A 27,815-nucleotide genomic window follows, 5' to 3' on the forward strand; every position below is an offset into this window, starting at 1 on the left:
GGCCATTCAGCTGCACTTTGCAAAGCACTGGGAGTTGTGTTATAAATTAAAAACCACTCTTTCCTCCTTGTTTCCTAACAAAAGGATAAGAACAAATCAGCCCAGTCCCCCAGCAGATGATTAACCAAGAAATGCTCAGCTTTTGCCAGCCTTGGAGTGCTTGTGTGGGCAGGCAGCTGCCACCAGCTCACTGCAGGAGCTGCACAGGCACTCACTCAGCTGGGACATTCCCATCTGCCAGGGCACTGACAGCAGGATGGGATATTCCAGCTCTTGCTGGTCCTTTCCTCGCTCTGCTCTGGTTTGTTGTCTGGGTGAGCTTTGTCAGTGCTGAGCTGAAATCCCTGACTCAGACACTCTAAAGGGAAGAGTTGATGTTGAGTCATTGAGCTGGGGATTCTCTGAATCTTCAGGGAGGAATCAAGGTGCAGGGATTGAATTAAAGCCTTTGGATGGGATTGAAGTATATTAAGCCACTCACACTTAAGTGAACATTTAAGTAAAAGTGAGTCAGTAATTTTAGGGTGAGCTCTATGCTTTTAGTAAGTGAAATGGTTTTAAATGCCAGAGTAGCAGAACAAGTTGATGCTCAGCCTTTGTGCTGCCCTGGGAGTTCTGACCCAGGTAGTCAGGTCAGGGACCCAACTGATCAGTCATTTCTGTGCCTGCTGCATTCCCAGTGTCCTGGCTTGGTCCTTGCTCCAGCTGGGGAGCTCAGTGTCCACACGCGTGGGTTGGGTGAGGCTGTGATGTGTGTCCCAAATTTAAATCCTGTCAGCAAAGTCCTGTGCCTTGGGACTTCCAAAGAATTTATCTCTTATTTTCCTTTCATTCTCACAGTACCATGGGAGATTTTCTTGCATGATTATAGTGTAGCATGCTGGAGAAACAAATCCTGAGCTGGGAATGACCACCAGGGATGACCCAGTCCCTGCCCTGCACTGCCCAGACCCCCCAACAATCTCCAGCCTGGGCAATCCCTGGCAGCTCCTGCAGCTCTGGCAGCCTCAGGGCTGTGCCCATATTCCCTGGGGGAAGAACCTTTCCCTAAAATCCATCCAAATCCCTCCTTGGGCCAGCTCCAGCTGCTCCCCTGGGTGCTGTCCCTGCCTTTTAATTTTGTCCAACACCACCTTAACAGGAGTAAAAAGCATTTTGTGCCTCTGTTGGAGCTCTGCTTCAGGGCCATCCAGAGACATTATTCCATAATTTTTATTATGTGCATGATGCCAGGTGCTTGTCAGGACTAGAACATCAATGGCTTTGATTTCACTGCCAGTGGGTGCCCTGGAATGTGAGATAGGAGCCTCCAGGGAGGAAGGAGACCAAACCTAAAAGTTCTGCTAAACACCTGAGCTGGTTCTTTTTGGTGTTGAGGAGAACTGCACTGGGTCAAGTTCCTTCTCTGGCACGTGCTCCAGGCAGCACTCAGAGCAGGTGGAGGAGGCTGCAAGGCTGGTTTCAGGCAGACAGCCACGAGAAATGGGGGAAATAGAGAAGCATTTGGGGTTTGCTTTTCATCTGTTTTGAAAAAGCAGAGTAGTGTGGAAAAAACAGTGAAAAAAATTGAATGAATTTGGAACTGTGTATGTGGAAACAATGCCTTTAAACAGTGATTTAAAATCTTTTATAATTTCTTTGCTTTGTCCCTTCCCTTTAACAAGGAATCTGTCTGACATTGATCAAGATGGGAAGCTGACAGCTGAGGAGTTTATCCTGGCTATGCACCTCATTGATGTAGCAATGTCTGGTCAGCCCCTGCCACCTGCACTGCCCCCTGAGTTCATCCCACCTTCCTTCAGGTAACTGCTCATCCCCTGGGGATCTCACTCCTGAGTTTTGGATTTCATTTGGGATGGTTCTGGGAGTACAGGACACTGAGGACTGACCCCTCACCTTCTGCCCTGGGTTTGGGTGGGTGTTTGTGCTGGCACACCTTCCAAACCTGCTCAGTCTGGCCACAGAAATCTAAATTTAAGTTCAGCCTTATACTGCTGTAGAGCAGCTGGAATGTATTGGAATTCCAATATGGATTTGTACTGCAGCACATCCAGACCTCCTTTGGTACAGCTGGGTTTGGGAGCAGTGGGGTCACTTCTCTTGCTCCATTTCACTTCTTTGTGGAGAAATAGATGGGAAGACAGTAACAGCAATGGAAATAAATGTTTTATTGTGTGTTCTTCAGGTATCCTCCTAAAGATTCCCATTTTTTATGTATTCCACTTGGGATCTTGCTTTTGACTTGACTACAGTGAGCTCTTCCCCTGTCTCTGCTATTTTTGCTGTAATTTTACTTAAGTTAGCATTTCCCCAAGCCCAGACTGGTTGGGAAAAAATCTCCCCCCAAGTGAGAGATCTTGGGGACAGGGCTGAACCCATCTGGAAGCAGAATTTGGGACTGGGGTTCTCAGTGAACTGCTGGGATCCTGGAAAATCCTGTTCTCCTGAGGCAATGGCTGAGAGAGACCCTCTGGGCAGCACTGAATGAACATTGAGTACCATGAAACATTACATCATTGTATTTAATTTGATCTCAGCATTAAATCATGAATCATTTGGGTGGCCTGGGTTCTGTTCATCACCTGTAATTGCTGTTTCCTTGGCAGAAGGGTTCGTTCTGGCAGTGGCATTTCTGCTGCCAGCTCAGTGTCTGTAGACCAAAGGTTACCAGAAGAACCAGCACTGGAAGAAGAACAGCAGCAACTGGAAAAGAAATTACCAGGTGAGCAAGGGCAAGCTGGGATATTTAGTGTGCTGCTCCCAGAGGGGTTTTTTCCCATCAGGTCACAACCTGGGAGGTTACATGGGCTGAGTGTTGAGTTTTGTTTTTTCCAGAGCAGTTTGGGACAGGTCAGAGACACAGCCAGCACATGCCTGTGCCTGGTCCTTGGGCTTGGTGGCACTGGAGATGGGAAGAGCCTTCAGGCTGCCCATACAGGCAGCCCTTTGCAGCCCTGGCACAGGATTGCAAGGAAAAATTCCTGCTGCCTTCATCCTCTGGCTTAGATTGCCTGGGGTGCTCTGTGAGAGATCCCAGTGTTCCCACACAGACCTGTCTCCTTGGAGTCTGTCTGACAGTGTGGGGCTTAAAACAGATTCCAGCAGTCCCAGGAAAAGAACTAAAGGAAGAGAGGATTGGCAGCTGGAAAGGGGCACAAGCTGGAAAAGACAAGAATTCAGCAGGTTTAGCAGCTGTTGGGCCAACATGTCCAAGCAAGGCATAGGGCCTTGCATCCCAAAAATGTCCCTGCTGGCCATACAAGGGAGAGGAATCTGGGATTTGGGCTCTGGGAATGGGACTCAGAGGGTATGGAAAGGAACAGTAGGTGCTGAGGAGTGAGGGGAAGGAGTGCAGGGGATGTCAGGGAAGCTGTGCTGGAGGTGAGGCTGTTCTTTTAGGACAGTAAGTGATGAGGATGTGGATCTGCAGGAATCCAGACTTCCTGGGCTCAGCTGCTCAAGGAGCTAAACCATTTATTTTCCTGACAGTAATGAGTAATCTAATGAGAACATCAACTTTTAATAAGTTCTGGTCATTTGCATAATGGTCTTTTGATGATGTCAGCAGCTGAATTCTTTGCTCTGCACTAATGGAAGTGTTGGCTCTTGGATTGATGCTATTATCCAATGTACAGAGGAATTCCAGATCTGTGTCCTTATGGAGGATCAGCTGGAGAATGGTTTGTTTAAATTATCCCTATTTGCTGAGCTTTGTGGAGAAAGCTGGAGGTCTGAGGAGTGGGAATGGAAATTCCCTCTCTTGATTTCTGTGGATGGAAAGGCTGACCTGGAACAGAGACCAGACAAAGCAAAAGGAATAAAACAGGAATTTATTGAAAAGATTCACCTTGGGCACTGCAAGAGTCTGGATGGGGCTACATCCAAATCAAATCCAAGATGGATTTTGATCACACGTTTTACACTTTTAACTTTTGGTTCATCCACACATTGGGGTCAATTGTCCAAGCACAGCCCCAGGCTATGCAGTCTCAGCCCCTGGTTTTCCCCCTTTCCCTCGCTGTTTTTTCTGATTTTTGGGTGCCAGTTGTCCTGGATTCTCTAGCTAGAAAGGGGTTGTTTTGTCACCACCCTGTGAAGAGAACTCACTAACACCTAATGAGAAGTCTCAGAGTTGCACACCCAGCAGCAGAGATCCTGAAAAATATAAAAGCTGAAACCCTCCAGATTATTATAGTTTTGAAATTAAGGGGCTCTCAGGCAAAGAGATGGGAATTAGGAATAACAGTTCTTTCCTAGGACAATTCAAATAGCAATGCAGCATTACACAGAACAATCCCAACCCTGCCAGAGTCAGAATCCAAGCTGGCACAGTCAGTCAGTCAGGGTGGTGGCACAGTCCCATTCCATGGTGCTGCATCCTCCTGCAGGGGCAGATGTGGCTCAGCTGGAGCAGTGCTCCTGGAGAAGGGGCAGTTTCCTCTGAAGCTCCAGGGATGATGTGCAAGGCTCTGGTTTTCCTCTGGAATGCAGTGGGAAGAAGGTTCCTTGGTGTCCAAATGTCAGTTTTTCTCTGGGTAGGAAAGGCTTGGCTCCTGCCCTGGCTGGAGCATCTCCCAGTGGGATGATGGAATTTTCTCAGCCATGCCCTGGGACTCAGTGGCCATGAACAGGAGATATCTCCTGGAGGGAGGATGGGCTGTGGGAAGATAAAGATGATTGCCCAGCTGGTTTAAAGATGGCCCATGAGCAGAGAATATGTGCCAGGAGATCAGGGGCACTGCCCCACCTGGGGACAGAACACACATTGCTGGGCACACCAACCCTGCACAACATAAAACTAAAAACGGAATAAAAGTTTTTTAAGACACCTCTCAGTTTCCCCATCTCTGGATCAGAACAGATCAAAACCCATCAGTTGTTTCATTTTGAAGTCCGAGTTAATGAAGATACTTTCCCCATCTTTGACCCCGTGCCCCAGTGACGTTCGAGGACAAGAAGCGGGAGAACTTTGAGCGGGGTAACCTGGAGCTGGAGAAGCGGCGGCAGGCACTGCTGGAGCAGCAGCGCAAGGAGCAGGAGCGGCTGGCACAGCTGGAGAGGGCGGAGCAGGAGCGCAAGGAGCGCGAGCGGCAGGAGCAGGAGCGCAAGCGGCAGCTGGAGCTGGAGAAGCAGCTGGAGAAGCAGCGGGAGCTGGAGCGGCAGCGCGAGGAGGAGAGGAGGAAGGAGATCGAGAGGAGGGAGGTGAGCTCCTCCTGCAGCCCTGCTGTGTGATTAGCAGCTTGTTTACATTTCACAGAGTCCCAGAATGGTTTGGGTTGGAAGGTGTCACAGCCCCGAGGTGTCACAGCCCGAGGTGTCACAGCCCGAGGTGTCTCCTTATGTTTGAGATCATCTCAGGAGGACATGAAGGTGGTCTGAAATTCAGGATTTCCTTGCCCATGAGAGACTGCAGCAGGCTGGTTTCTGAGGCTTTATTGTTTCTTATCTCAGGAATTCTTTCTTCAGCCAGACTCTGCCTGACAGAGGCAGGACTTAGCCTTTATACTCTAAATTACATGTTAGATATTTACAATTAATTCCCAATACACTTCAGTCTTATTGTAATGTCTAGTTTTGTCCCCATCCAATCAAAGGATACCAAGGTGGCACTTTCACATGGATGGCATGGAGAAGGAGGAGGAAGAAGCACACCACACCCCAAATCCTCCATCTTAACCTCTAACCCCCTAATAGAAACATTTCTAAAAATTCACTTGTCTATCTTCTAACAGTTTAATTGATACTCTACTTATTTTTTGTGATTTGTAATTCTTCCTGCAATGTTGGCAAATTTCTCCAGGGACCCAAGTCCAGTCTCTGGGACCCCTGGGCACCATGCCAGGGTCTCTGACTCCCCTGCCAGGGGGGTCTAGAAGCACCCAGGGGAGCACCCTGGACTCCAACAGGAAGGGACCTTAAAGATCCTCCAGTTCCAACCTTGCCATGGGCAGGGATAACATTCACCAGAGCAGGTAGCACCATCCAGTCTGGCCTTTAATTTATTAAAGGAAACACACCCTGGATAGCCCAAAAATCTCATTTTTTCTCCTACTGCCAAACTGTGATAGGTTCAGCACAGAAATGCTTGGCTGTTCTTTGCAAAGCTACAGAAGATCTAAAATTGGAGGTTGGAAAGAGATTTAACTATGTCCTGAGGAGTTCTCCCAGTGCTAGTATAAAACAAGCTGTTAAATCAGCAAACTGGATCTTGGAAAACAGGAAAACCAGAGAACAGGAAAACAAGAAAACAGGAAAACAAACAGAAGGGATTTCTGTCCAGTCACCTCTGCTGTGCAGGGAAACATTTCAACCACTGAGCAACTTGTGTGTGCAGAGCACAGAGCAGCCCCCAGTTTATACCAGTGCTCTAAATGAATCTCAGAACACCAATATCCAGAGTTACAGGTGTTTGTGCATTATACCAATGCTCTAAATTAATTTCACATCACAAATACCCAGAGTTCCAGGTGTTTGTGCATTGTACCAATGCTCTAAATGAATCTCAGAACACCAATATCCAGAGTTACAGGTGTTTGTGCATTATACCAATGCTCTAAATTAATTTCACATCACAAATACCCAGAGTTACAGGTGTTTGTCCATTGTACCAATGCTCTAAATGAATCTCAGAACTTAAATACCCAGAGTTACAGGTGTTTGTGCATTATACCAATGCTCTAAATTAATTTCACATCACAAATACCCAGAGTTACAGGTGTTTGTGCATTGTACCAATGCTCTAAATGAATCTCAGAACACCAATATCCAGAGTTACAGGTGTTTGTGCATTGTACAAATGCTCTAAATGAATTTCACATCACAAATACCCAGAGTTCCAGGTGTTTGTGCATTGCTCTGAATGAATCTCAGAACTCAAATACCCAGAGTTACAGGTGTTTGTGCATTGCTCTGAATGAATCTCAGAACACCAATATCCAGAGTTACAGGTGTTTGTGCATTGTACAAATGCTCTAAATGAATCTCAGAACTCAAATACCCAGAGTTACAGGTGTTTGTGTATTGTACCAATGCTCTGAATGAATCTCAGAACACCAATATCCAGAGTTACAGGTGTTTGTGCATTGCTCTGAATGAATCTCAGAACTCAAATACCCAGAGTTACAGATGTTTGTGTATTATAGCAGTGCTCTGAATGAATCTCAGAACTCAAATACCCAGAGTTACAGGTGTTTGTGCATTGTACCAATGCTCTGAATGAATCTCAGAACACCAATATCCAGAGTTACAGGTGTTTGTGCATTATACCAATGCTCTAAATGAATTTCACATCACAAATACCCAGAGTTCCAGGTGTTTGTGCATTGTACCAATGCTCTAAATGAATCTCAGAACTCAAATACCCAGAGTTACAGATGTTTGTGTATTATAGCAGTGCTCTGAATGAATCTCAGAACTCAAACACCCAGAGTCACAGTGTCTGTTCTGGATTGCAGGCTGCCAAGAGGGAGCTGGAGAGGCAGAGGCAGCTGGAGTGGGAGCGGAATCGGCGGCAGGAGCTGCTGAACCAGAGGAACAAGGAGCAGGAGGACATTGTGGTGCTCAAGGCTAAGAAGAAAACCCTGGAATTTGAGCTGGAAGCTCTGGTGAGTGCTGCTGGTGCAGCTCAAACACACAAGCACAGCCTGGTGGGGACTGTGCCCTGGCTGTGTTTGTTTTCTCTCATTTCTATTTTAAATACAGAGTAAAAGTAGTTTTTAGATCCAGACTTGCATGACCAAATGTTTCAGTAAAAACAAACAAATAAACAAATAAATAAATAAATTAAATAGATATTTTTCTTGTCTCTTTAAAGAATGATAAAAGAAACCAGCTGGAGGGGAAGCTTCAGGATATCAGGTGTCGGCTGTCGACCCAAAGACAAGAAATTGAAAGTACAAATAAATCCAGAGAACTCAGAATTGCAGAAATCACCCACTTGCAGCAGCAGCTACAGGTGAGAAACCTTCTCTAATTTCATTCTTAGCCTTGAATTTTGATCTCCTCAGAAACATCAATATGCTGTGCAATGAGCTGCTCCTCACACTTAGAGGATCACTGTAGGTAAGTTCCCATTCTGTAAATTCATGTCCTTCAGAGGGGTCTTGGAATTGTTTCCTACACATGAAGGCATTTCTGGGATTATCCCTTCACCCTCCTTGGCTCCTGCTGTGGGGAGCAGGAGATCCTTTGGCTCCAGCTGGTTTTGGGGATGGAGAAGGAAATTGCCCAGTGTATATTTTGCTGTTTGTGTGCTGGAGGAAAGAACTGACTACACTGAAGTGGCTTGCTGATGTTTCTTTTTTAATTATAAAAAATAATGAACTTTCAAAGTGGAAGTTCCCAGTGAAAGCAGGGAGTTGTTGATCTAAGCCTGGCATTTGCCTTTTTACTGATACAAAATTCTGTCACATTAGAGTTGGAGCTGAGTAGGTGTCTGCCTTTGGCGAAAGAATTTTCTTTGTAGTTTGTGTTTTTTTAATGGGTTGTAGTATTTGATTTAGGAATTCTTCTCTTTATTAAATACTTCATTGGGCTTGAAGTTAATTCTTGGTCATGGGGACTTGCAGTGTGTCTGTGCCACTACAAAGAATCTCACACTGATGGAGCTGGGTGTAAAACCTGCCTTAAAACCTAATCCTGCTCTTCCATCCCAGCTGCTTTCCCTGGCACTTGTTCTCTTGGGTTTGGGCTTTGAGGTGCTTTGGCATCAATAACTGAGGCTGCTCTCATTGTATCCCCCACTGATATTTCCCTTAGTGTCACTTGAGGTGTTTTTATCCCAGAAAATGTCACTACTTAGGAGAAATTTTGCCTGGGGAGAACCTTAAAACTTTTTCCTGAAAATAATAGTATTTTTTTCAAATATTCTGTAAATTTTGCTATCTCATCTCTAGAGGACAGACTAAAGATGTAAATGAGTTTTATAAAAGGAAATTTTCATCCTCTAAACTCTCAAATAGGTTGAAAAGTTAATATTGTCATTATCTTTGTAGTGTGATGTCTCTTCATTGGAAATAGTTTAGTTTAATACATCTGACACTTCCTGTGGGAAGATGAGTTAGTTCAGAGGAGTAATTATTCTTCAGCCTGTTAATTACTCCCAAGATGCAGTTTCATTAAACTTGTGGAAGAAGTGGTGTCCCAGTTAATGCTGCTGATGGAGATGTGTGCCAGCTCTTTGCTCAGGTCCTTGCAGGATGTCCAGAGGGATCCTGCTTTCCCAAAACCTGGGCTGTGCTGGAGCACATCTGTGCAGGGTGGGGCTTGCAGGGATCATTTACCTCCTCTGGCTCCCTGGTGGTTAAAAGAGATTTTTTTTTCCCTTGTCCAAGGGGCAGGAGCTGGGATTTGCTTTCCCCTGCCACGTGGGACATTACTCAGCTCTTGGCCATTTCTTGTTGCACGAGTTTCCAGAGTTTCTGGTGCCATTAATTTCTCTCATCTGGTTCTCCAGCACAGGGAAGGGATGTGGAATCCATGTGGTGGGTGTTCTTGGCTAGATGCTTATTCCATGGCTGGCTGTGCTTTCAGGAAGCAGGACTTGCCCTTCCTGATCCCTTGGCATTCTCTGTCCTTACACACTCCCCAAACTATTTGGTGTGTTGAGTAATCTGGGATGTTTCAAGTGTTCTGGCCTTTACAGACAAAGCAGCTGATGTTGTGGTCACATTCCACCCTCAAATGCTGTCCTGTGGTGCTTTTTGTACTTGGAGGAGGAGATTTTCTGTTTGATGTTGATGTCCATTGGTTGATCTGCAGCACTCTCAGAATCACAGAACACAGAGGGGTTGGGTTTGGAAAGAACCTTAAAGCTCCTCCACCCCTGCATGGGCAGGGAGCCTCCACCAGAGCAAGGTTATAAATTGTCAATATATTGTGTGTATATTGTGTATATTGAGGTTTCCCATTTGTCCCAGGCAGATAAGAGTCCCAGGATAGCAGTCAGGGAATATCCTGAGCTGAAGGGACCCACAGGGGTATTTGATCCAGACCCCCCAGCAATCCCAGCCTGGGCATCCCTGGCAGCTTTGGGGCTGTGCCCATTCCCTGGGGAGCCTGGGCAGTGCCAGCACCCTCTAGGGGAAGAACCTTGCCCTAAAATCCATCCCAAATCCCTCCTGGCACAGCTCCAGCCTCTCCCTGGGTGCTGTCCCTGACCTCAGGCTGCTCCAGCCTGCACTGACCAAGTGACCTCGTGGGGTCTCTCCAGACCCTTCCCCATCCCCCTGTCCCTCCTCTGGACACTTTCCAACAGCTTCTGATCTTTGATTGAGACAGCCAGAGCAGTGGGGCTGCCCCAGTGAGGGGAGGATTTAGGGTATCCAGCTTTTGGGATCTCCCTGAGGGGCTGGGGAAGCTGTGTTGCTGTGTCAGGCCCTGCAGCTGAACATGTGCAGCTCCTCATGATCCAATCTGTAATTTATCTGAATTTTGCTGCTTTGCTGCTTGTGATTTCCTGAAGTCCTTGGCTGTGCTGTGTGCTGTCTCAGGGTATTTTCTGGAGCATAAGGAGCTCACAGGAGGCTGCAGTTGTTGTATAATGCTCAGAGCTGAGCTGGGCACTGCAGAGCCCCATCAGGGTCTGGCAGGAGAAGAGTGGCACAGCCCAAAGCCATGGCAGTGCCCTCAGTCCTGGCTCCTTGGAACCAAGTGAAAACTTCATGGAATTGTGGGATCACAGAATGCCTTGTGTTGGGATGGACTTTAAATCCCACCCAGTGCCACCCCTGCCATGGGGACACCTCCCACTGTCCCAGTGTCCAGCCTGGCCCTGGGCACTGCCAGGGATGGGGAGCCCAGAACCCCCCTGGGGCTCACTCTGGTGCTCAGGGATCAGGGGACATTTATTCTTAGCATGAGTGATGTCATTTGCAATCCCCCATGACAAATGGAAGCTGTCAGCTGCTTGATTCCTCAAAAACCTGCAACTCCAGAGAGCTGCTCAGAGAAGCTCCAGGGTTTGTAGGGAAGATGGGATGTTGATACTCAGGTGCTGTTTCACCTCATGCTGCTGAAGGTTTTGACAGCTTGAGCTGGGAGGTCCAGGCTTCAGAAAAGTGTGTGAGGTGGCACTTGATGCTCTGGAAAGTTGTACAGGAAATACATTTATGGGATCCTTCAGAGGGAGAGGATCTTCTGCAGGGACCCCTGTGACACAGCAGTTCACAGACTTCTAACCATGTGCTGAGTTTGAGAGAAATCAGAATCCTCTTCCAAGAACTCTGAATGGAGAGATTGAGGACTCAGGAATTCTCACCCCACAGGGCTTGTGCTTGGTGGCTTTTGGCCAGAATATTTTCCTTTAAAAGGAATGTCTTTATTTTTTCTTCCTATAAACATTTGTCTTTCTATTCCTGACCCAAGTTACTAATCATTAATAGTATTAATTCTAGTGGAGGGTGCAGCTGAGGGGGGATCAGGCTCTGCTCCAGGAACAGGGACAGGAGCAGAGGGAACAGCCTCAGGCTGGGCAGGGCAGGCTCAGGGTGACAGCAGCAGGAATTTCCCCATGGAAAGGGAGCTCAGGGGTTGGAACTGCCCAGGGAGGTTTGCAGTGCCCATCCCTGCAGGTGGCACCTGGAGGTGGCACTGGGGTGACAAGGGGGACAGCTGGGACTGCCTGGGCTGGGAGGGCTTTTCCAGCCCCAGGATTTGGGGATTCTGTGTTTCATTTATTAAAATCAGAATTAAACATGTAATAAGTGCTTGTTTGAACATTTCCTCAAATTTAGCTTTTTCTCTCTGCCCTCAATTTTGGATAATTCCAAGGCAGGTTCAATATTCAATAAAAATCAGATCAATTTGACATTTCCACTCTTGTGGACTGGCAGGAAATGTCTGGGTCTGTGGGGATATCACACAGTGTTTGGATAAGAGCAGTTACACAGAGGAGGCAAATAAGCAATACTACATCATTCAGTGAGGGAAAAATTAAAGCAGAAATGAAAATGAGAGCTGTCATGGCTGGAGCTGTCCCTCACTCAGCTTTGTGCCTGTTTCTGTTCTTTCCCTGCCTGTGCTCCAGGAGTCCCAGCAGATGCTGGGCAGGCTGATCCCAGAGAAGCAGCTGCTGAATGATCAGCTCAAGCAAGTCCAGCAGAACAGTTTGCACAGTGAGTACATTCTGGGGCAGGACACATTCCCTCCCTGCACTGTCACCTTTCCAAAAGTGTCCCTTTGCTGATAATAGAATAAGTCTTTTTGATTTATAGATCCCCCAAGACAATATTTACCAACATGGAAATGTTGGCTCAGATTGTAATTAGAGCCTGGGAAAGGTTGTTAGCCATTTCAGGTTGGAATTTCACTATAATTTATTTGCCTTTAAGGAAAGAGTAATTTAATTGGGCCTTGCAAAAATCAGAGGATTTACAAATTGCATTGTTAAATTTTTTTGGGTGTCTGTTCTGTTCATTTTCCAAGTCATAAGCTGTTGCAAGCAAAACTGAGTTTTAAAGAAAAGCCCATTTTAAGTGAAGTGTCCCTGGAGGCTGCCACTGTTTACTGATGGTTCAGGGAGAACACACAAACCACAAATCACATGGCAGAACCAGAAAACTAAGGAATGGGAGTCTGATACCCAGACAGTGTGTTACAAACAAAGGTACAAATGGGAAAATATTGCTTTCTAAACTATTCCATGGAAGAAAAAACTGACTTAACAATGTGTTGCAACCCAGGGGATTCCCTTCTCACCATCAAAAGAGCCTTGGAGGCCAAGGAAGGGGCACGGCAGCAGCTCCGGGAGCAGCTGGACGAGGTGGAGAAAGAAACCAGATCTAAACTGCAGGAAATTGATATTTTCAATAATCAGCTGAAGGTAAACCAGGACTCCTTAAGCCTTTCTGTTAATTATTTTCTAACCTGATTGTGGGGAAAAGAAATGAAATGAAATGATTAAGAATGTCACTTTGGGGAGTATTCTCAAATCTGTCTGTTGAGGATTTTATTTAATTTTTATTTTAAGAAAATGCTGCTCAGCTTTCAAATTGGAGGTTTGAATCAATTTAATCTGCAGAGTCTCTTCAGGAGGAAATTTGAGCCCTGATTCCAAATCTATTATGGCAAAAATGAAATTACCAATTTCTTTGCTTTTGCATCCAAGAAGTGCAGGATGAGGTCAGGAAATCTGCTGGAATCAGGAGTTCAAATTGAAATCTTGAACAAAAGAGACTTGATTTTCTGCTGCCACCCAGAATTGTTATCTGCTGTCTGTGTGCTCCTGCTTGTCCCTGAGTCTAGCTGCCTGTGGTTTGTGGTTTCATGCTTTCCTGTTCAGTCTTTGTTAAAACTGTGATTTTTTTTGTGTATTCTGCAATATCAGGGCTCTGCAGAGAGAAATTGCAAATCAGTCTGTAGTTACAAACTTTTAACAACATTCATTTTTTGATAAAATATTTCAGTGTTCAGTTACTTTATTGCTAATTCCACTGGTGGGTTCTCCTGGAAGCTGACCAAAAATGCTCCATTTCCTGCAAGGTGTCACAATTTGTGCTACAAATATTCAGCTGGAAGATCACTGTCAGAGACATTAATGAAGTTTTATAAAAATTGATAGACTGGGATTAAATAAAAAATTTAGATGGGATTGAATTTAAGCAAAAAATGGCTTGTTTAAATTGGAATTATTATAAATGATAGGAAAAACTAAAAGTGAGGCCCTGTTTTAAGGTTTATTTGAGGATGACTCTCCCAGTCTGAGACAGGGAGAATGGAAGGGGAGAAATTCTGCAGAGTCAGACACAGAATAAACAAAATGGGCACAATTTATATTTAAAATAAAAGAAAATGGTCTAATCTTTGCTTAATGAATCCTTGAGGTTTAAACCTTGCCTAATTTTTCTTCATCTGTGGTTTTTGGATACATCCTAGCATGTTGTGCTTCTTGGGCATAATTTTTTTTTTTTAATGGAGATCTTTAAAAGTGATGAATTGGACCAAAGGATATGAATTCTAAAATTAATCTGTATTTGGTTTGATCATAAATTACCTAAACATACATGGAAAAGGGGTGAACAGTCTTGGTATTATGACAGCAGCAAAAAAAAAAACCCAAAACCAACAAACCAATCACTCAAAATCAATGTTTTAAATATTGAAGGATTGCACTTCACAGATACCAATCTGACAACACTTAAAAATAGAAGTTGCCAATTAAACACAGATTTATCAGCATGTGCCAGGAATCCAGGAATGCCTTAACTGAAGAAAAATTATTTTGCTTTGACACAGGAAAATTGTTTTCAATCAATTGATGAGGAGGTGTTGTCCTGGTTTGGAGGTCAGGTATCTGCCAATAAAGGCAGGAGATTCTCTTTGAAATGGAGAATGGAAACCCCCTCCCTCCAAATTATTATAATTGTGAAATTAAGGGGCTCTCAGGCAAAGAGATGGGAATGAGGAATAACAGTTCTTTCCTAGGACAATTCAAATAGCAATGCAGCATTACACAGAACAATCCCAACCCTGCCAGAGTCAGAATCCAAGCTGGCACAGTCAGTCAGTCAGGGTGGTGGCACAGTCCCATTCCATGGTGCTGCATCCTCCTGCAGGGGCAGATGTGGCTCAGCTGGAGCAGTGCTCCTGGAGAAGGTGCAGTTTCCTCTGAAGCTCCAGGGATGATGTGCAAGGCTCTGGTTTTCCTCTGGAATGCAGTGGGAAGAAGGTTCCTTGGTGTCCAAATGTCAGTTTTTCTCTGGGTAGGAAAGGCTTGGCTCCTGCCCTGGCTGGAGCATCTCCCAGTGGGATGATGGAATTTTCTCAGCCATGCCCTGGGACTCAGTGGCCATGAACAGGAGATATCTCCTGGAGGGAGGATGGGCTGTGGGAAGATAAAGATGATTGCCCAGCTGGTTTAAAGATGGCCCATGAGCAGAGAATATGTGCCAGGAGATCAGGGGCACTGCCCCACCTGGGGACAGAACACACATTGCTGGGCACACCAACCCAGCACATCCCTTTTGGAGTTTCTCAAGATTTGCAAGGTGTATTTTAGGGGGCCTGGTGGATTTTATAACTGGATTTAAATCCCTAAAAACCCACATGGCCCTTGTAGGCTCACTCAGCATGGAAGGGTAGAACAGCCACTCTGAGTGCAGCAGTGATTTCATGGCTGTTGTTCTTCATGGAATCATAGAAAGTCCTGAGCAGGAAGGACCTGTTGGATTTTGCCCTTTTCTGACTCAGACATGGGGCAACTAAGAGATGTCTTAAAAAACTTTATTCCATTTTCAGTCTCATATGAAGGATGAGACAATACAGATGTTATTATTTATGTTATCACAATCAAATCCAATTATTTCCTAATTACAACTCATTATAAGCATTTCTTGTCCTATCAGCTTTTGTCTCATCATGCTGTAAAATGCCTTAAAGCCACTCATCTGAAATCACCCCTTGTGGGTTCTATTACAATGCATCTTTCACAGTTTATTTTCCAAAGTATCCAGTTTGATTTTCAAGGCCATCCTTTGGAACTTTTCTCCAGCTCCATTTCCCTCTCAACAAGATCTCTGCAATTCCCTGGCATTTCCAAGTCAGTGTTTCTGATCTCCAAATTTGCATACAGGTGTGTGTGAGCTTCTGCCAGGCCCTAAAAACTTTCTACAAATCCATTTCCCTCAAGGTCCCAGCCCTGTCCCTGCCCAGACCCTGAGATTTTATGCCCAAGACCAATGAAGGCTTTCCTGGAATGCTGGGTTTACTGGGATTGACTGGGATTTGTGTGCAGTGGGAGTTCTGCACCCACAGAGAAAACACTTCTCTCATAGGTGATCCTATCACTACAAACCAGGTCATTATAAACTTCTAGAATTCTCACATGCTAAACCTAAAAAAAATCAAAAATCTGCAACAACTTTTAGGAACCACCAGTGGAAAAGTGACTGACATTGACAGTAGGTAGAAATTGGCTTGTAAATAATAGTGAATTAATAATTTCCCTAAATAGCAGAAGAACTTCTTGTTGAGTTCTCAGTTCCTGGGTGTGTCCTGTGGTGTGATTATCAGGCAGCTGGATATGTTCACAGTGAAATTAGAAATATTTCAAATTGTGTCCCAACAATACCACCACATCTGAGCTCTAAATATGATAAAGGTTTCTTGTAAATGAAGGGACAATAGGTCAAGATGGAAATCTTCCTTTTAAAAATATATTTGTATCAAACAAATAAATTAGAAACTCTGGTTTTAGTCAAGTTTATTTAGTTTACCAGGCAACTTTTCCAAACCACAGCAGTTTACAGGATACTCTGGATTTGTCTCCATGTTTTTATGTTCTGTAATAAGTGAATTTTTTATACAATGTTAAATTACATCATCTTTACTGTGTGTCTTAATATCATTGGAGTGATTAGGGAGATAAAATAAGATTTTTGATTCCTGCTGGATCTTTTAGTCATCTCTCCAAAACAACTGATTTCAGTTGCTTCTGATGAGTCCTTTGGAGTTGGAAATATTTATAGAATTTGGTGCATTTCCACCAGCAGCTTTCAGGCTTACAAAATGTTATTAATATTTCAAACCAGGTCACTTGAATTGTAGAATTGGATATCTTTAGGTGGAACCACTTGGTTTCAGGAGATTGTTGGTGCTCAGGTATCCTTTCAAATGAGATTTGGGGCATTTTATGATATTTTTATAACAGTTTTGTGGATTGGGCTGTGAAGTGACAGAGTTTGTTACAAGATTCAAAGTTTGGCCACTTCTTTGTGTCTTACAGTTAAAGGAGTGAAGCTTCTGTTTTCTTTAAAAATCTAAACGATCTAGAGATCTAATAATTAATATTGATACAGGTGTCAATAAAAAGGAACTGATCACTTGTTTATTTTGGAATCATGGAATGGTTTGGGTTGGAGGGACCTTAAGGATGATCCCATCCCACCCCTGCCATGGGGACACCTCCCCCTGTCCCATTGTTCCAGCCCCAGTGTCCAGCCTGGAACTGAACATTCCAGGGATCCAGGGGCAGCCACAGCTGCTCTGGCAATTCTATTCCAAGGCCTTCCCACCATCAGGATGAAGAATTCCTGCCCAAAATCCCTGGATCTAAACTCTAAGTTTAATGCTCCACGTGGCTCCAATCTCCCAGCACCAAATGCCCATTTCCTACAACATGGAAGAATCCAGAATTTCTTGCTGCTGTTCCTGCCCAAGGAATGAATTCCTGTTTCTGAAATAGTTTTGCTGAGGATTTTTCCCCAGTGCCTGGCAAAAGCAGCATCCTTTGGAGCTGGAAATATTTCTAGAAGTTGGTGCATTTGCCCCTACAGCTTGTTGGAAATGCAGGCTGTCCCAGTGTGTCTGTGTGTCCTGTGGCTGTCAGTGCCTGTGTGTCAGTGTCAGCAGGGCAGCTGCTGCTCCCCAACTCCTCTTTACATCTCAGCATTTCTTTCTTCCAGTCAGTGGCAGTGGAAGAGGCAATGCTGCAGTGCCTGGCTCTCCTCCTGGGCTGCATCCAGCACTTACACTCCTTCCCAAAGGTCTCCATGCCCTGCTCAGGCAGGACCCAGCTCTCTCTGAGTCAGGAGCCTCCTCCAGTTATGTGCTTCACTTTGCCTCAGCAGATGAGTGTGCAGTGAGTCAGTGTTTGCTAAAAACAAAAGCAGAGAGGAGAGTTTAGCATTGCATTTTTATCTGAGCCTTATGTCTGAGTGAGGAGTGTGCCTGGAATTGGGCACAGCTCTAGTGAGTTTTTGTCTTTTGCTTATCTGGAACTTCTAGAGTTTAAGGAAATTGCCTGTTTTGGTGATGATTTTCAGAATTTTTCAAAAGCAAACACTTGGATGGGAGGTGTCCCTGCACATCACTGTAATCTGTGGGTAGGACAGAGGTGGCAGCTTCCTTCCTTTGCCCAAAATCCCCCAGGATGGGCTGAGGGGAGGAATTGTCTGCCAGGGCCAGAAGAGGCTTTGGGAGCTGGGGAATGGGGCAGGGAAGTTTGTTCTGGAGAAGCTTCAGGGAGCACAGAACTGCAGGGTCCTTCCTCTGGGATCTAAGGCTCTGCTTGGCCCAAGGGGACAACATCTGGTGGAAACCTTGGACTGTAATCCCTGAATATCCCAAGTCCTGTTGTCTTTCTGTCAAAAAGGCACAATCTGGGCCAAACCAGCTCCATTTCTACCATGAAGGGTTTTGTAGCAGATATTGTATATAATGAATATTGTATATAGTGAATATTTTGCAGCAAATTTTGTATATAGTGAATATTGCTCTGTTCTATGAAATGCTGTAATTCCTATTCAACATTATGAATGTGGCTGCTGTAACATCTCAAATCCTCCTTGTTGGTCTGTTTGGATTTAAATGCCAGGGTAACAAATTTTCTGCTTTTAAGGTAAGGCATTCCTTGTCCTGCACCCCAGGAATCAGCAAATGAGCAAAGCCTTGGGGTGCTCAAAGTAACATGTAAAAGTAGGAGCTACACCATTTCATTAGTGGCTTGTCTTCATTTTTTTCTGTCTTCACTTTTTTCTGTCTTCACTCAGAGTCAGGATTAAAAACACAAAGGAAACAAATTTTCTCATGTTCAAGCTTAGTTGTTTATTAGATTTTATCTAAAGTACAGAGAGTTCTGCTACACTTTTAGCTACCAGCTAAAAACAAACAAAATAGAAATGAATCAAGCTAATTACAAGGTCTTTTAAAACTAAACAATCCAATTAAAAATAACACCTAGATTATTTATACTTTTAACCCAATAACTGAACTCCTGTAACCCACAGTACAATACTATTCAACCAAAAATTACTACTTAAAATCAAGGAAAAAAAGCAAACAAAAAGAAACAACACCCAAAACCTCCATCTTGTCCCACATCTATTACTATATTCTAAAAACCTCAATTTTAAAACCCTTCACCATGTGAAATCACACACTTCTACTTAGCTACACACCCATAACTTTAACTCCATCACTCAAATTAAAAAACCTTCTCCAAGGCCTCAAATCAAAACCAGTATTCTCCTAAGAGTCAATATCCAAAACCATAAAAACTTGTGTATACACATCAGCTTGGCTGGGAGGGAATAATGTGTTAAAATGTCTGTGGAAAACTTAAATTATTATTTAAATGTCTCTTTATTTCCAAGTTCCCTGAGAACTGATTCTCTCTTTAATGATGCTGAGCTCAGTTTTCATTAAATTTAAAACTTGGGAGCATTAATGAAATAAAACTGAGACCTGTGGCACAGGGATCAGCTTCCCTTTTGACACTTTCATCCCTGTATCCTGTGGGTCTGAATCACTTCCATTTATTTTTTGTCTCTTGTGAAATTTTCTCATTTGAGTCAGTGCATGAGGAGTTTTACAAGGAAACTTCCTGTGGTTTATAGATTGTGAGTTTTCAAAAATCCATCCACATACTTCCAAGATTACCTGTTTCAATTTCAGCTGTACCATATTTTCATGAAAAGATATCAATTTTTGAAGTGAAAATCCTCAGTGGTCATAAATAAATTTTCCCTTTTTCTACTGTAATGCTGAACAGTTCAGATGCAAAATTCCAGGTTATGCAAAGAAATTCCAGATAAAAGTTGGATTTGTTAATGCAGAGAGCAAATCTTGAGGAAAATATTATGGTATTATTTATGTTCTAACCTTTTCAGGCAATTGAAGAAAAACTGATTTATTTTTGTTTAATAATCTTTGTCCCATGATTCTTCCCAAAGACATTCCTTAAGGATTTCAGTCTCCTGTATAAACCAGCCCTGAAGGTTCTTTAGTGAATCAGCATTAATTAGCAAATGAAACTTATTGAGAGTTGCTGTTGTGAGAGCTCAGAGGGCAGATTTGTGTATGGAATTTAATAAATGGATTCCAGAAACCAACAAACAAACCAGAAGTGACTGTTCAGATTAAGCTTTGTCCATTTTTCAGAGTCCCATTTAAAGGTTTTCTGCTTTCCTAACCCTTGAATTGATAAAAATAGGAAAACAGTAGGTGGTTCACAAAGCTGAAACATCTGCATTTGGCAGGAGTGTGAGTTTGAGAGATCCCTAACCACTGGCAGGTGTTGTCCCCTCTTTGGGGCCAGCAGTTCTGACTCCCAGAGTGGAGATTTACACCTGTTTGCCTTTTTTTTTTAATCCAGGAGCTGAGAGAAATCCATAACAAACAGCAGCTCCAGAAGCAGAAGAGCTTGGAAGCTGAGAGGTTGAAACAGAAGGAACAGGAAAGGAAGACAGTGGAGCTGGAAAAGCAAAAAGAAGCTCAGAGGTAAAACTGCTTTAAATGTAACACCTCCCCTGGAAAATATTCCTGTGTGCCCAAAACTTCCAGGAGAGCAGATTGGTTGGACAGCAGCAGGAATTTCCCCATGGAAAGGGAGCTCAGGGGTTGGAACTGCCCAGGGAGGTTTGCAGTGCCCATCCCTGCAGGTGGCACCTGGAGGTGGCACTGGGGTGACAAGGTGGGGACAGGGCACAGCTGGGACTGCCTGGGCTGGGAGGGATTTTCCAGCCCCAGGGATTTGGGATTCCATGAATTATTTCTTTTTCCTCACCCAGTTTTTGATCAGGAATTCACATTGCAGATCATATTTCCAGGAATTCACATTGTCCTTGGGCAGTCTGTTCTCTGTAGCACACCAAGTGTGTGAGGAGCTGCTGCTTCTCAGGCCTTTGTCTCTAATTCTGGAGGAATTCCAGGGGTGGAACAGGCCATGGAACACACTGGAGCACTCTGGGCATCCTTCAGAGTTATCTTTACTGGGGCAATTTTTTTCCAGCAGAGAATCTTTATTCATTTCTTGATGCCTTGTCCTCTGCTGGAAGGAAAGGACTTGTTAACTCTGGCAGTTGGGAATGGGAAATATTCCCAATAATTCTCTGGAGTTCTGTGTAAAACTTGGAAATACTTCTCCTTTCCTCTCTACATGAGGATAAGGATGGCCACATGTTCTGATTCCTGCTTTTCTCTTTCTGATTTGGCTGTTTGGAGCCTTACCTTGGCTTGGATCTTTGAGTTCCTCTCCAACCCAAACCATTCCATGAGTCTGTGATTTCTGGGAATCATTCCCAGCACCTGGGGAGTGGTTCATAACTCACCAAAACAAACTTAGTGCACAAAAAAGCCCTGAAGAGGGCACTTGGTACTGGAGATGACCCAGAAGTTTTGGTGGCTTTGGTTTTGAGTGGCTCTGACCCCCCCAATGTCCCCCAGGAGGGTCCAGGACAAGCCACGGCTGGAGCGGGGCCAGCCAGAGGAGGAACCACAGTGGCAAAAAAAACCCCAGGAAGATGACAAGCAAAAAAGGGAAGAGCTACCCAAGAGGAAGGAAAGTGAGGAGAAGGGGAAACAGGAGATGCAGGAGAAGCTGAGCAAACTCTTCCAGCCCCAGCAGGAGCCCAACAAGCCTGGCCAGGCTCCCTGGTCCAATGCAGGTAGGACTGCTCTGGGACAGCCAGCCCTTCCTTTCCCCATTTAACACATCTCAGGGCTGGGCTGGGAGTCTTGATAAAGAAAATAATGCATGGATTGAGCTCCAGGCTCCAAAATAATTCTGTGGGGCATCACTGTTGTTCCCCTGCTGTTCAGACTGCAGGGTCAGGGAAGGGGGATCTCAGCTGGAAGGGGCTGCATGCAAGATGGCAAAAGCTGTTTCTGTAGTTTTATTTTTGTTTTGGTGTGGGGTACATGCCTTGGGATTTTTCAGAGCAGGAACAATATGTTGTTTAGTCACCCTTTTCCTTTCCTGCTTTCTTTGTTCACTGGACAAATGACCTGAAATCTAAGATTTAATCCTCCTTTTTCTGCTCTCACAGTCACTTTCAGCTGAGAGTTTTTTCCATGCACTGTATCCTGATTTTTGCCTGTATTGGGAATCCTGCTTCCCTCTTAAGTGGCTTGGATACACACAAGAACTGTCTGAGAATGTAAAACTGATTTAAGTATTTATCCAGAGGATTGCATCACTTTTATGACTAAATCCTGCCCAGAGGGGCTGTGGATTCCCAGTTCCAGGCAGTGCCCAAGGCCAGGTTGGACACTGGGGCTTGGAACCACCTGGGACAGTGGGAGTGTCCCTGACATGGCACTGGATGGGCTTTAAAGTCCCAGCCCAGGTCACTCTGTGTTTCTGTGATTTTCCCTGCTGTTTTGAGGAGAAAATAATAAGAAAATGGTATTTAAAAATTTAAATAATCAATTTTTTTATATTTGTACACAAGGAGATAAAGGTACTTCTGCAGACCCTGCCAGGTTTGGTGATTCCTGTCTCCACTTCCACCCCATTTTCCCTTTTTTACAAATCAGCTGGTTTGATTTCTTCTCTCTGTATCTGTGTGTTTGTTTCCTTTGCTCAGAGAAAGCTCCTCTAACCATTTCTGCTCAGGAGGATGTAAAAATAGTGTATTACAGAGCTCTGTATCCTTTTGAATCCAGAAGCCACGACGAGATCACCATCCAGCCTGGGGACATTGTCATGGTAAGCAGGGACTGGGACATTCCCTGGGAAACCCTTCAGCTTCTGCCATGGCTGATTGCACTTTATATGGCAAGAAAGGAAACTCCAAATCCCCAAAATTTGGTTGCAGGTGTGTTGGTAGAGAATAATTTGCAGTTTTTCAGGGATGTGGTGTTGTGTCAAACTCTGAAGCAAGGTTTGCTTTTGTCTCTCTAATTTCTGTATAATGGCTGCAGGGATTAAGTGGATATTAATACTAATTAATCATTAGTATGTTCTTAACATGCAGAATGAAAATTCTTGGGGGAATTCTTAAATATTGTTCACTGGGGGAAGTGTATTCCCAACAGTGTTCAACAAAATTGATTTTAAGAGCTTTTACATTTTAGTAACAGTGGATTTTGGAAAAATACACTTTGTAGACTCCCCTAAATTATAATTTTTTTTTTTTTTTTAAATATCTATTCTGGGAAATTGAACCTTTTGGGGTTGGTTTGGCTTTTTACTTATTGGGTGTTTGTGACCTTGGAATGGGTTTCTGGAAAATCCTGAGTGGATCCTGGCTGGTGCCAGTGCTGAGGACACAACTCACAGGTTGGAAAGCTGCAGCAGGAAATGCTGAAATGTTGGACAGGAGACTCTGGAGGCTGTTAGGAAATGCTGGGAAGCTTTGTTTTCCTGGGAAATAGGATTTACAGGTCATTCTGTGGGCAAGGCTGATCACTGTTAGGCAGACTTGCTGGGAAAATAACCATTTTCCCAAAAGTTGTGATTTTAAGAAGCATTTAACACATTTTTAAATAGAGATTTGCAGTGAAAATAACATTTTTCCTCAAAATATGTAGTTCTGCACATATTCATCCCTGTTATTGCAGGAAAAAGAACATTTTTATTCAAATGTGTGATTCTAAGAGCCCTGAAATAATTTTTAAAGAGAGATTTGCAGGGAAATAATGTTTTACCCAATTATAATTCTAAATTTAGAACTGAAATAATTTTTAAAGAGAGATTTGCAGGGAAATAAAATTTGTGTGATTCTAAGGAGTACCATATATATTTTAAATAGAGATTTGAGACCATCTGAGTGTTGTTACCTATTCTCATGGGCTCAATTTTAACCCTCTCAGCCCCAGCAGGGTCACTCCTCTCTGCTGCCTTTATTGAAGTTGTTTTGCCCATAATGAAAGCAGGATCCTGGGGGCTCTTTAATTATTAAACCATAATTAATCCTGGGGGCTGTGCTGCCTGCAGGGAGGGTGGTCAGGCTGAGCTGGGCTCTAACCCTGCCTTGCTTTGCATCCCTGCTTGTCCTGGAGGTGAAAAGGGTAAGTGCTGCCAGGGAGGCTCCATCCCATCCCCAAAGCTGCTTCCCTGGGGTTTGAACCCAGCAGGGCTCAAATTAACAACCCCAGCTCATTATCAAAAGTAATTCAGACACCCTGCACCAGGGTTTGCTTTTGATGCTGCCTTTGGCTCCTCCCTCACCCTCCTGTGTCTGTCCTGTGCTTCCAAAGGTCCCAGTGGTTCCTTTCTCTGGAAAACAATAATTTGCAGGCTCAGGGTTAAAAGGTGAGGTGACATCAGTGCAGCTGAACTCCAGCTGGGAGATTCCTGTCCCACCAAATCCCTGTTCCTTGGATAGCTGTCCTCACACCTATGGAGATTTCCCACCCTGGAACTCACATTCTGACCCATCCTGGACCAGTGGTTCTGGCATGGAGGGCAGGAGGTGCCACCAGAGCCCAGGGATGGATCCCAGTCCTGGCCTGGAGTCCTGGATTTAGTCCTGGGCTGGAATCCTGAATGGAATCCTGGACTGGAATTCTGGATTTAATTCTGGGCTGGAATTCTGGACTGGAATTCTGAATTTAATTCTGGGCTGGGACCCTGGATTTAATCCTGGGCTGGAATCCTGGATTTAATCCTGGGCTGGAATCCTGGATGGAATCCTGGACTGGAATCCTGGATTTAATGCTGGGCTGGGATCCTGGATTTAATCCTGGACTGGAATCCTGGATTTAATGCTGGGCTGGGATCCTGGATGTAATCCTGGGCTGGGATCCTGGATGTAATCCTGGGCTGGGATCCTGGATGTAATCCTGGGCTGGGATTCTGGATTTAATCCTGGGCTGGAATCCTGGACTGGAATCCTGGATTTGATGCTGGGTTGGAATTCTGGGCTGGAATCCTGGATGAAATCCTGGGCTGGAGTCCTGGCTGGAATCCTGGATTTAATCCTCTGCTGGAATCCTGAGCTGGATCCTAGACTGGAATCTGGATGGAATCCTGAGCTGGAATCCTGGATGGAATCCTGGGCTGGAGTCCTGGCTGGAATCCAAGCACAGAATTAAGGAGTTGCCAGCTGTGGCTCTAAACTACAGTTGAATAAATAAAAACAACCTCCCACACACTGTAATTCAGTATTCAGGTGTACATTTAAAGCCTGGTTGTATTTGGATTAAAATTATCTGGGATTGTTGTAGGGATTTGTGGATGGTGGGTGTAAAAATGTGAGGATATTGAAACCAAATAACTTTTGAAAGATTCAAAGGAATTTATTTAAATTTTCCAGTATGGTACTGCAAAACCTGATGTGACTTGTATTTGGATGAAGAATAAACCAGAGGTGATATGAATTATGAAGTTTAAGTTTTCCTTCAAAGTGCCTTTTCATGAGTGTCCATAGAGAACTTGATTGGGTTGAATAAGCAGAGATCTGAGTGTCCTCATGGGCACTTTCAGAATTCTTGCAGCTTCAAACCCTCTCCTGGAGAGACATTCATTGGATGGGTCTAAAACCTTTTGGTTGGGTTTGTTTTTTTTTTATTCTTGGAAAATCCAAGTGGTTTCTGTAAATCTGTGCCTCACCTCAAAGATGCTGTTTTTAGAGCATCTCCAGATCCCAAATTTGCCTTTCCAGTGCTGTTGGTGTCCTCTGTGTGTGGTGACTGCAGTTCTGTCCCCTGGGGTGGCTGATCCCTGTCTGGGTGATTCAGCCTCAGCTTTAATCCCTGATCCACCCTCAGCTCTGCCCTTCCCTCTCCCTTCCTGCTGCTTCCCCATCTCTGCTGCAGTGGAAATTTTGCTCTGCACTGCAGGAAAAGCACATGGAACAGGTCAAGCACAAAGTGCTTTTATTTCTGGGGTTGTCTTGGGCTGCCAGAGGCTGAGAGACAAGGAGGGGGAACAGGATAAGGGATTGGTTTGCACCAGAACAGGAGGGTGGATGCAAATTCCAGTGGGAGGCACAGAGTCAAAAAATGATCCCAGCAGAGAAATTGGTCAGCAGCTCCTTTGATGATCCAAGGACAGGGATCCATCCCCAAGGACAGGGATCCATCCCAGGGATTGGGATTGGGATTGTGTCCCTGAGCCCCCCCAGGTGTGACCCCACCTGCAGAGCTGCCCCAGCCCAGGGAGGAGCTGGAGCTGCTGCAGAGCCCAGAGGAGGCAGCAGGATGAGCAGAGGATGGAGCAGCTCTGCTGGCAGGAAAGGCTGGCACAGCTGGGATTGTTCACCTGCACAGGAGAAGCTTTGGCTGAGCTCAGTGTGGCCTTGCAGGGCCTGAAGGAGCTGCAGGAAACATGGAGAGAGACAATTCCCAAGGGATGGAGGGACAGACACAGGGAATGGAGGGACAGACACAGGGAATGGAGGGACAGACACAGGGGATGGTTCAGAGTAGGGTTTGATGGGATATCGGGAATCAGGAATTGTTCCCTGGGAGGGGCTGGGATGGGATTCCCAGAGCAGCTGTGGCTGCCCCTGGATCCCTGGAATGTTCAGTTCCAGGTTGGACATTGGGGCTGGAGCAATGGGACAGTGGGAGATGTCCCCATGGCAGGGGTGGAGCAGGACAGGTTTTAGGGTCTCTCCTGACCCAAACCATTCAGTGGTTCTGTCATTTCAGTATGGAAAAAAAGAAAACTCAAAGCAATTGTCAAGCCCTTTTGCATTGCAAAAAGTTCATGACTGCAGAGGAGATGAGTTGTTTTCAGTAAAATTTCAATTTGCAGGGTGTGTGTGTTAACTCTCTGATTTCCTGTGTCTGCAGGTGGATGAAAGCCAGACTGGAGAGCCAGGGTGGCTTGGTGGAGAACTGAAGGGGAAAACTGGATGGTTCCCTGCAAACTATGCTGAGAGAATTCCAGACAGTGAAGTTCCAGCCTCTGCCAAGCCTGTGGCTGAACCCTCTGCTGCTCCCAAAGTGTCTGTGCAGGAAAGCTCCACTGCCCTGGGAGCCCCTGCCCCTGCAGAGGCTCCTGCAGCTGCCAACAACTGGGCAGACTTCAGCTCCACGTAGGTCTGGGTGCTGCTGAGCCCCTCAGCTGGGGGGTCCTTTGGCACTGAGCACAGGAGTGCAAAATAAAAATGCTTTCTGTTAGTTGAAAGGTGCTTTCTGTAGGAATCAGTTGAAATTGCAGCCCTGTGGGGTTTGAGGCTGCTCCCATCACACCTGCATGGGCACAGCAGGAGCAGGAGACAGCCCCAAGTGAGGGTGTTCACTTCCCTTGGAGTCACAGAATCCCAGACTGGGTTGGGCTCAGGGGGACATTAAATCCCACCCAGTGCCACCCCTGCCATGGGGACACCTCCCACTGTCCCATTGCTCCAGCCCCAGTGTCCAGCCTGGAACTGAACATTCCAGGGATCCAGGGGCAGCCACAGCTGTGCCAGCCCTGCCCACCCTGCCAGGGAACAATTCCCTCCTCATCTCCCACTTGAATTTCCTCTCTTTCAGAGGGAAGCCATTCCCCCTTGCCCTCCACTCCTTTTCCTGATGAACAATCCCTCCCCAGCTTTCCTGGAGCCCCTTCAGATTCTGCAACTTCTTAAATCCCTTTCTCCTCCATTAATTGCCACCAAACCTTATTGAAGGTTTCCAGTTTGCTTGGTTGTGAGAGTGTTGCTGTCTAAGCAGCCCAAGGATTTATTGTTATATATAATGTGCTAATGGCAGAGATGACATGAAGAGGTGATTTAATTCCTGATGACATCATCAGTAAAAGTGATGGAATTTGAACACATGCCTTTCTCTGGATGTCTTAACTCAGTGCACTGGGCACTTCTACCAACTGCAATTCCTTATCCTTTGGCCATGAAATTCTTATTTTTAAACTGATTTATCAATAGGAGGCCCTGGCACAGGGTGCCCAGAGCAGCTGTGGCTGCCCCTGGATCCCTGGAATGTTCAGTTCCAGGCTGGACACTGGGGCTGGAGCAATGGGACAGTGGGAGGTGTCCCCATGGCAGGGGATGGATTTTAAGGTCCAAACCCAAATGATTCTGTGTCTAAAGGAAAGGGATGTGAGAGGTCAGTGATGTGCAGGGGGGAAGATTTCAGAGCAGTTTTGGAAAGAATTATAAATTATTTTAATTTCACTTTCCACTATGCATAATGCAGCCTGCACT

At 45.0% G+C, this 27,815-nt stretch overlaps 2 protein-coding genes across 5 annotated transcripts in view; one reads left to right on the forward strand and one right to left on the reverse strand.

The window, feature by feature from the left end:
- IFNAR2 (interferon alpha and beta receptor subunit 2) overlaps positions 1–27,815 on the reverse strand; it is an 844,054-nt gene that overhangs the window by 663,890 nt on the left and 152,349 nt on the right. The window lies entirely within an intron of this gene.
- Positions 1–27,815, forward strand: part of ITSN1 (intersectin 1) — a 115,525-nt gene that overhangs the window by 46,716 nt on the left and 40,994 nt on the right. For all 3 annotated transcript variants that reach the window (XM_079312302.1, XM_079312303.1, XM_079312304.1), the window contains 11 exons: positions 1,665–1,802; positions 2,607–2,722; positions 4,940–5,202; positions 7,455–7,604; positions 7,814–7,954; positions 12,026–12,113; positions 12,681–12,820; positions 20,090–20,214; positions 21,160–21,380; positions 22,302–22,423; positions 26,458–26,702. In XM_079312302.1, the coding sequence (XP_079168428.1) occupies positions 1,665–1,802; positions 2,607–2,722; positions 4,940–5,202; positions 7,455–7,604; positions 7,814–7,954; positions 12,026–12,113; positions 12,681–12,820; positions 20,090–20,214; positions 21,160–21,380; positions 22,302–22,423; positions 26,458–26,702 (1,749 nt within the window). The remainder of the gene's footprint in view (positions 1–1,664; positions 1,803–2,606; positions 2,723–4,939; positions 5,203–7,454; positions 7,605–7,813; positions 7,955–12,025; positions 12,114–12,680; positions 12,821–20,089; positions 20,215–21,159; positions 21,381–22,301; positions 22,424–26,457; positions 26,703–27,815) is intronic.

This window comes from Erithacus rubecula (genome assembly GCF_903797595.1).
Source record: "Erithacus rubecula genome assembly, chromosome: 1".
Classification (NCBI taxonomy): Eukaryota; Metazoa; Chordata; class Aves; order Passeriformes; family Muscicapidae; genus Erithacus; species Erithacus rubecula.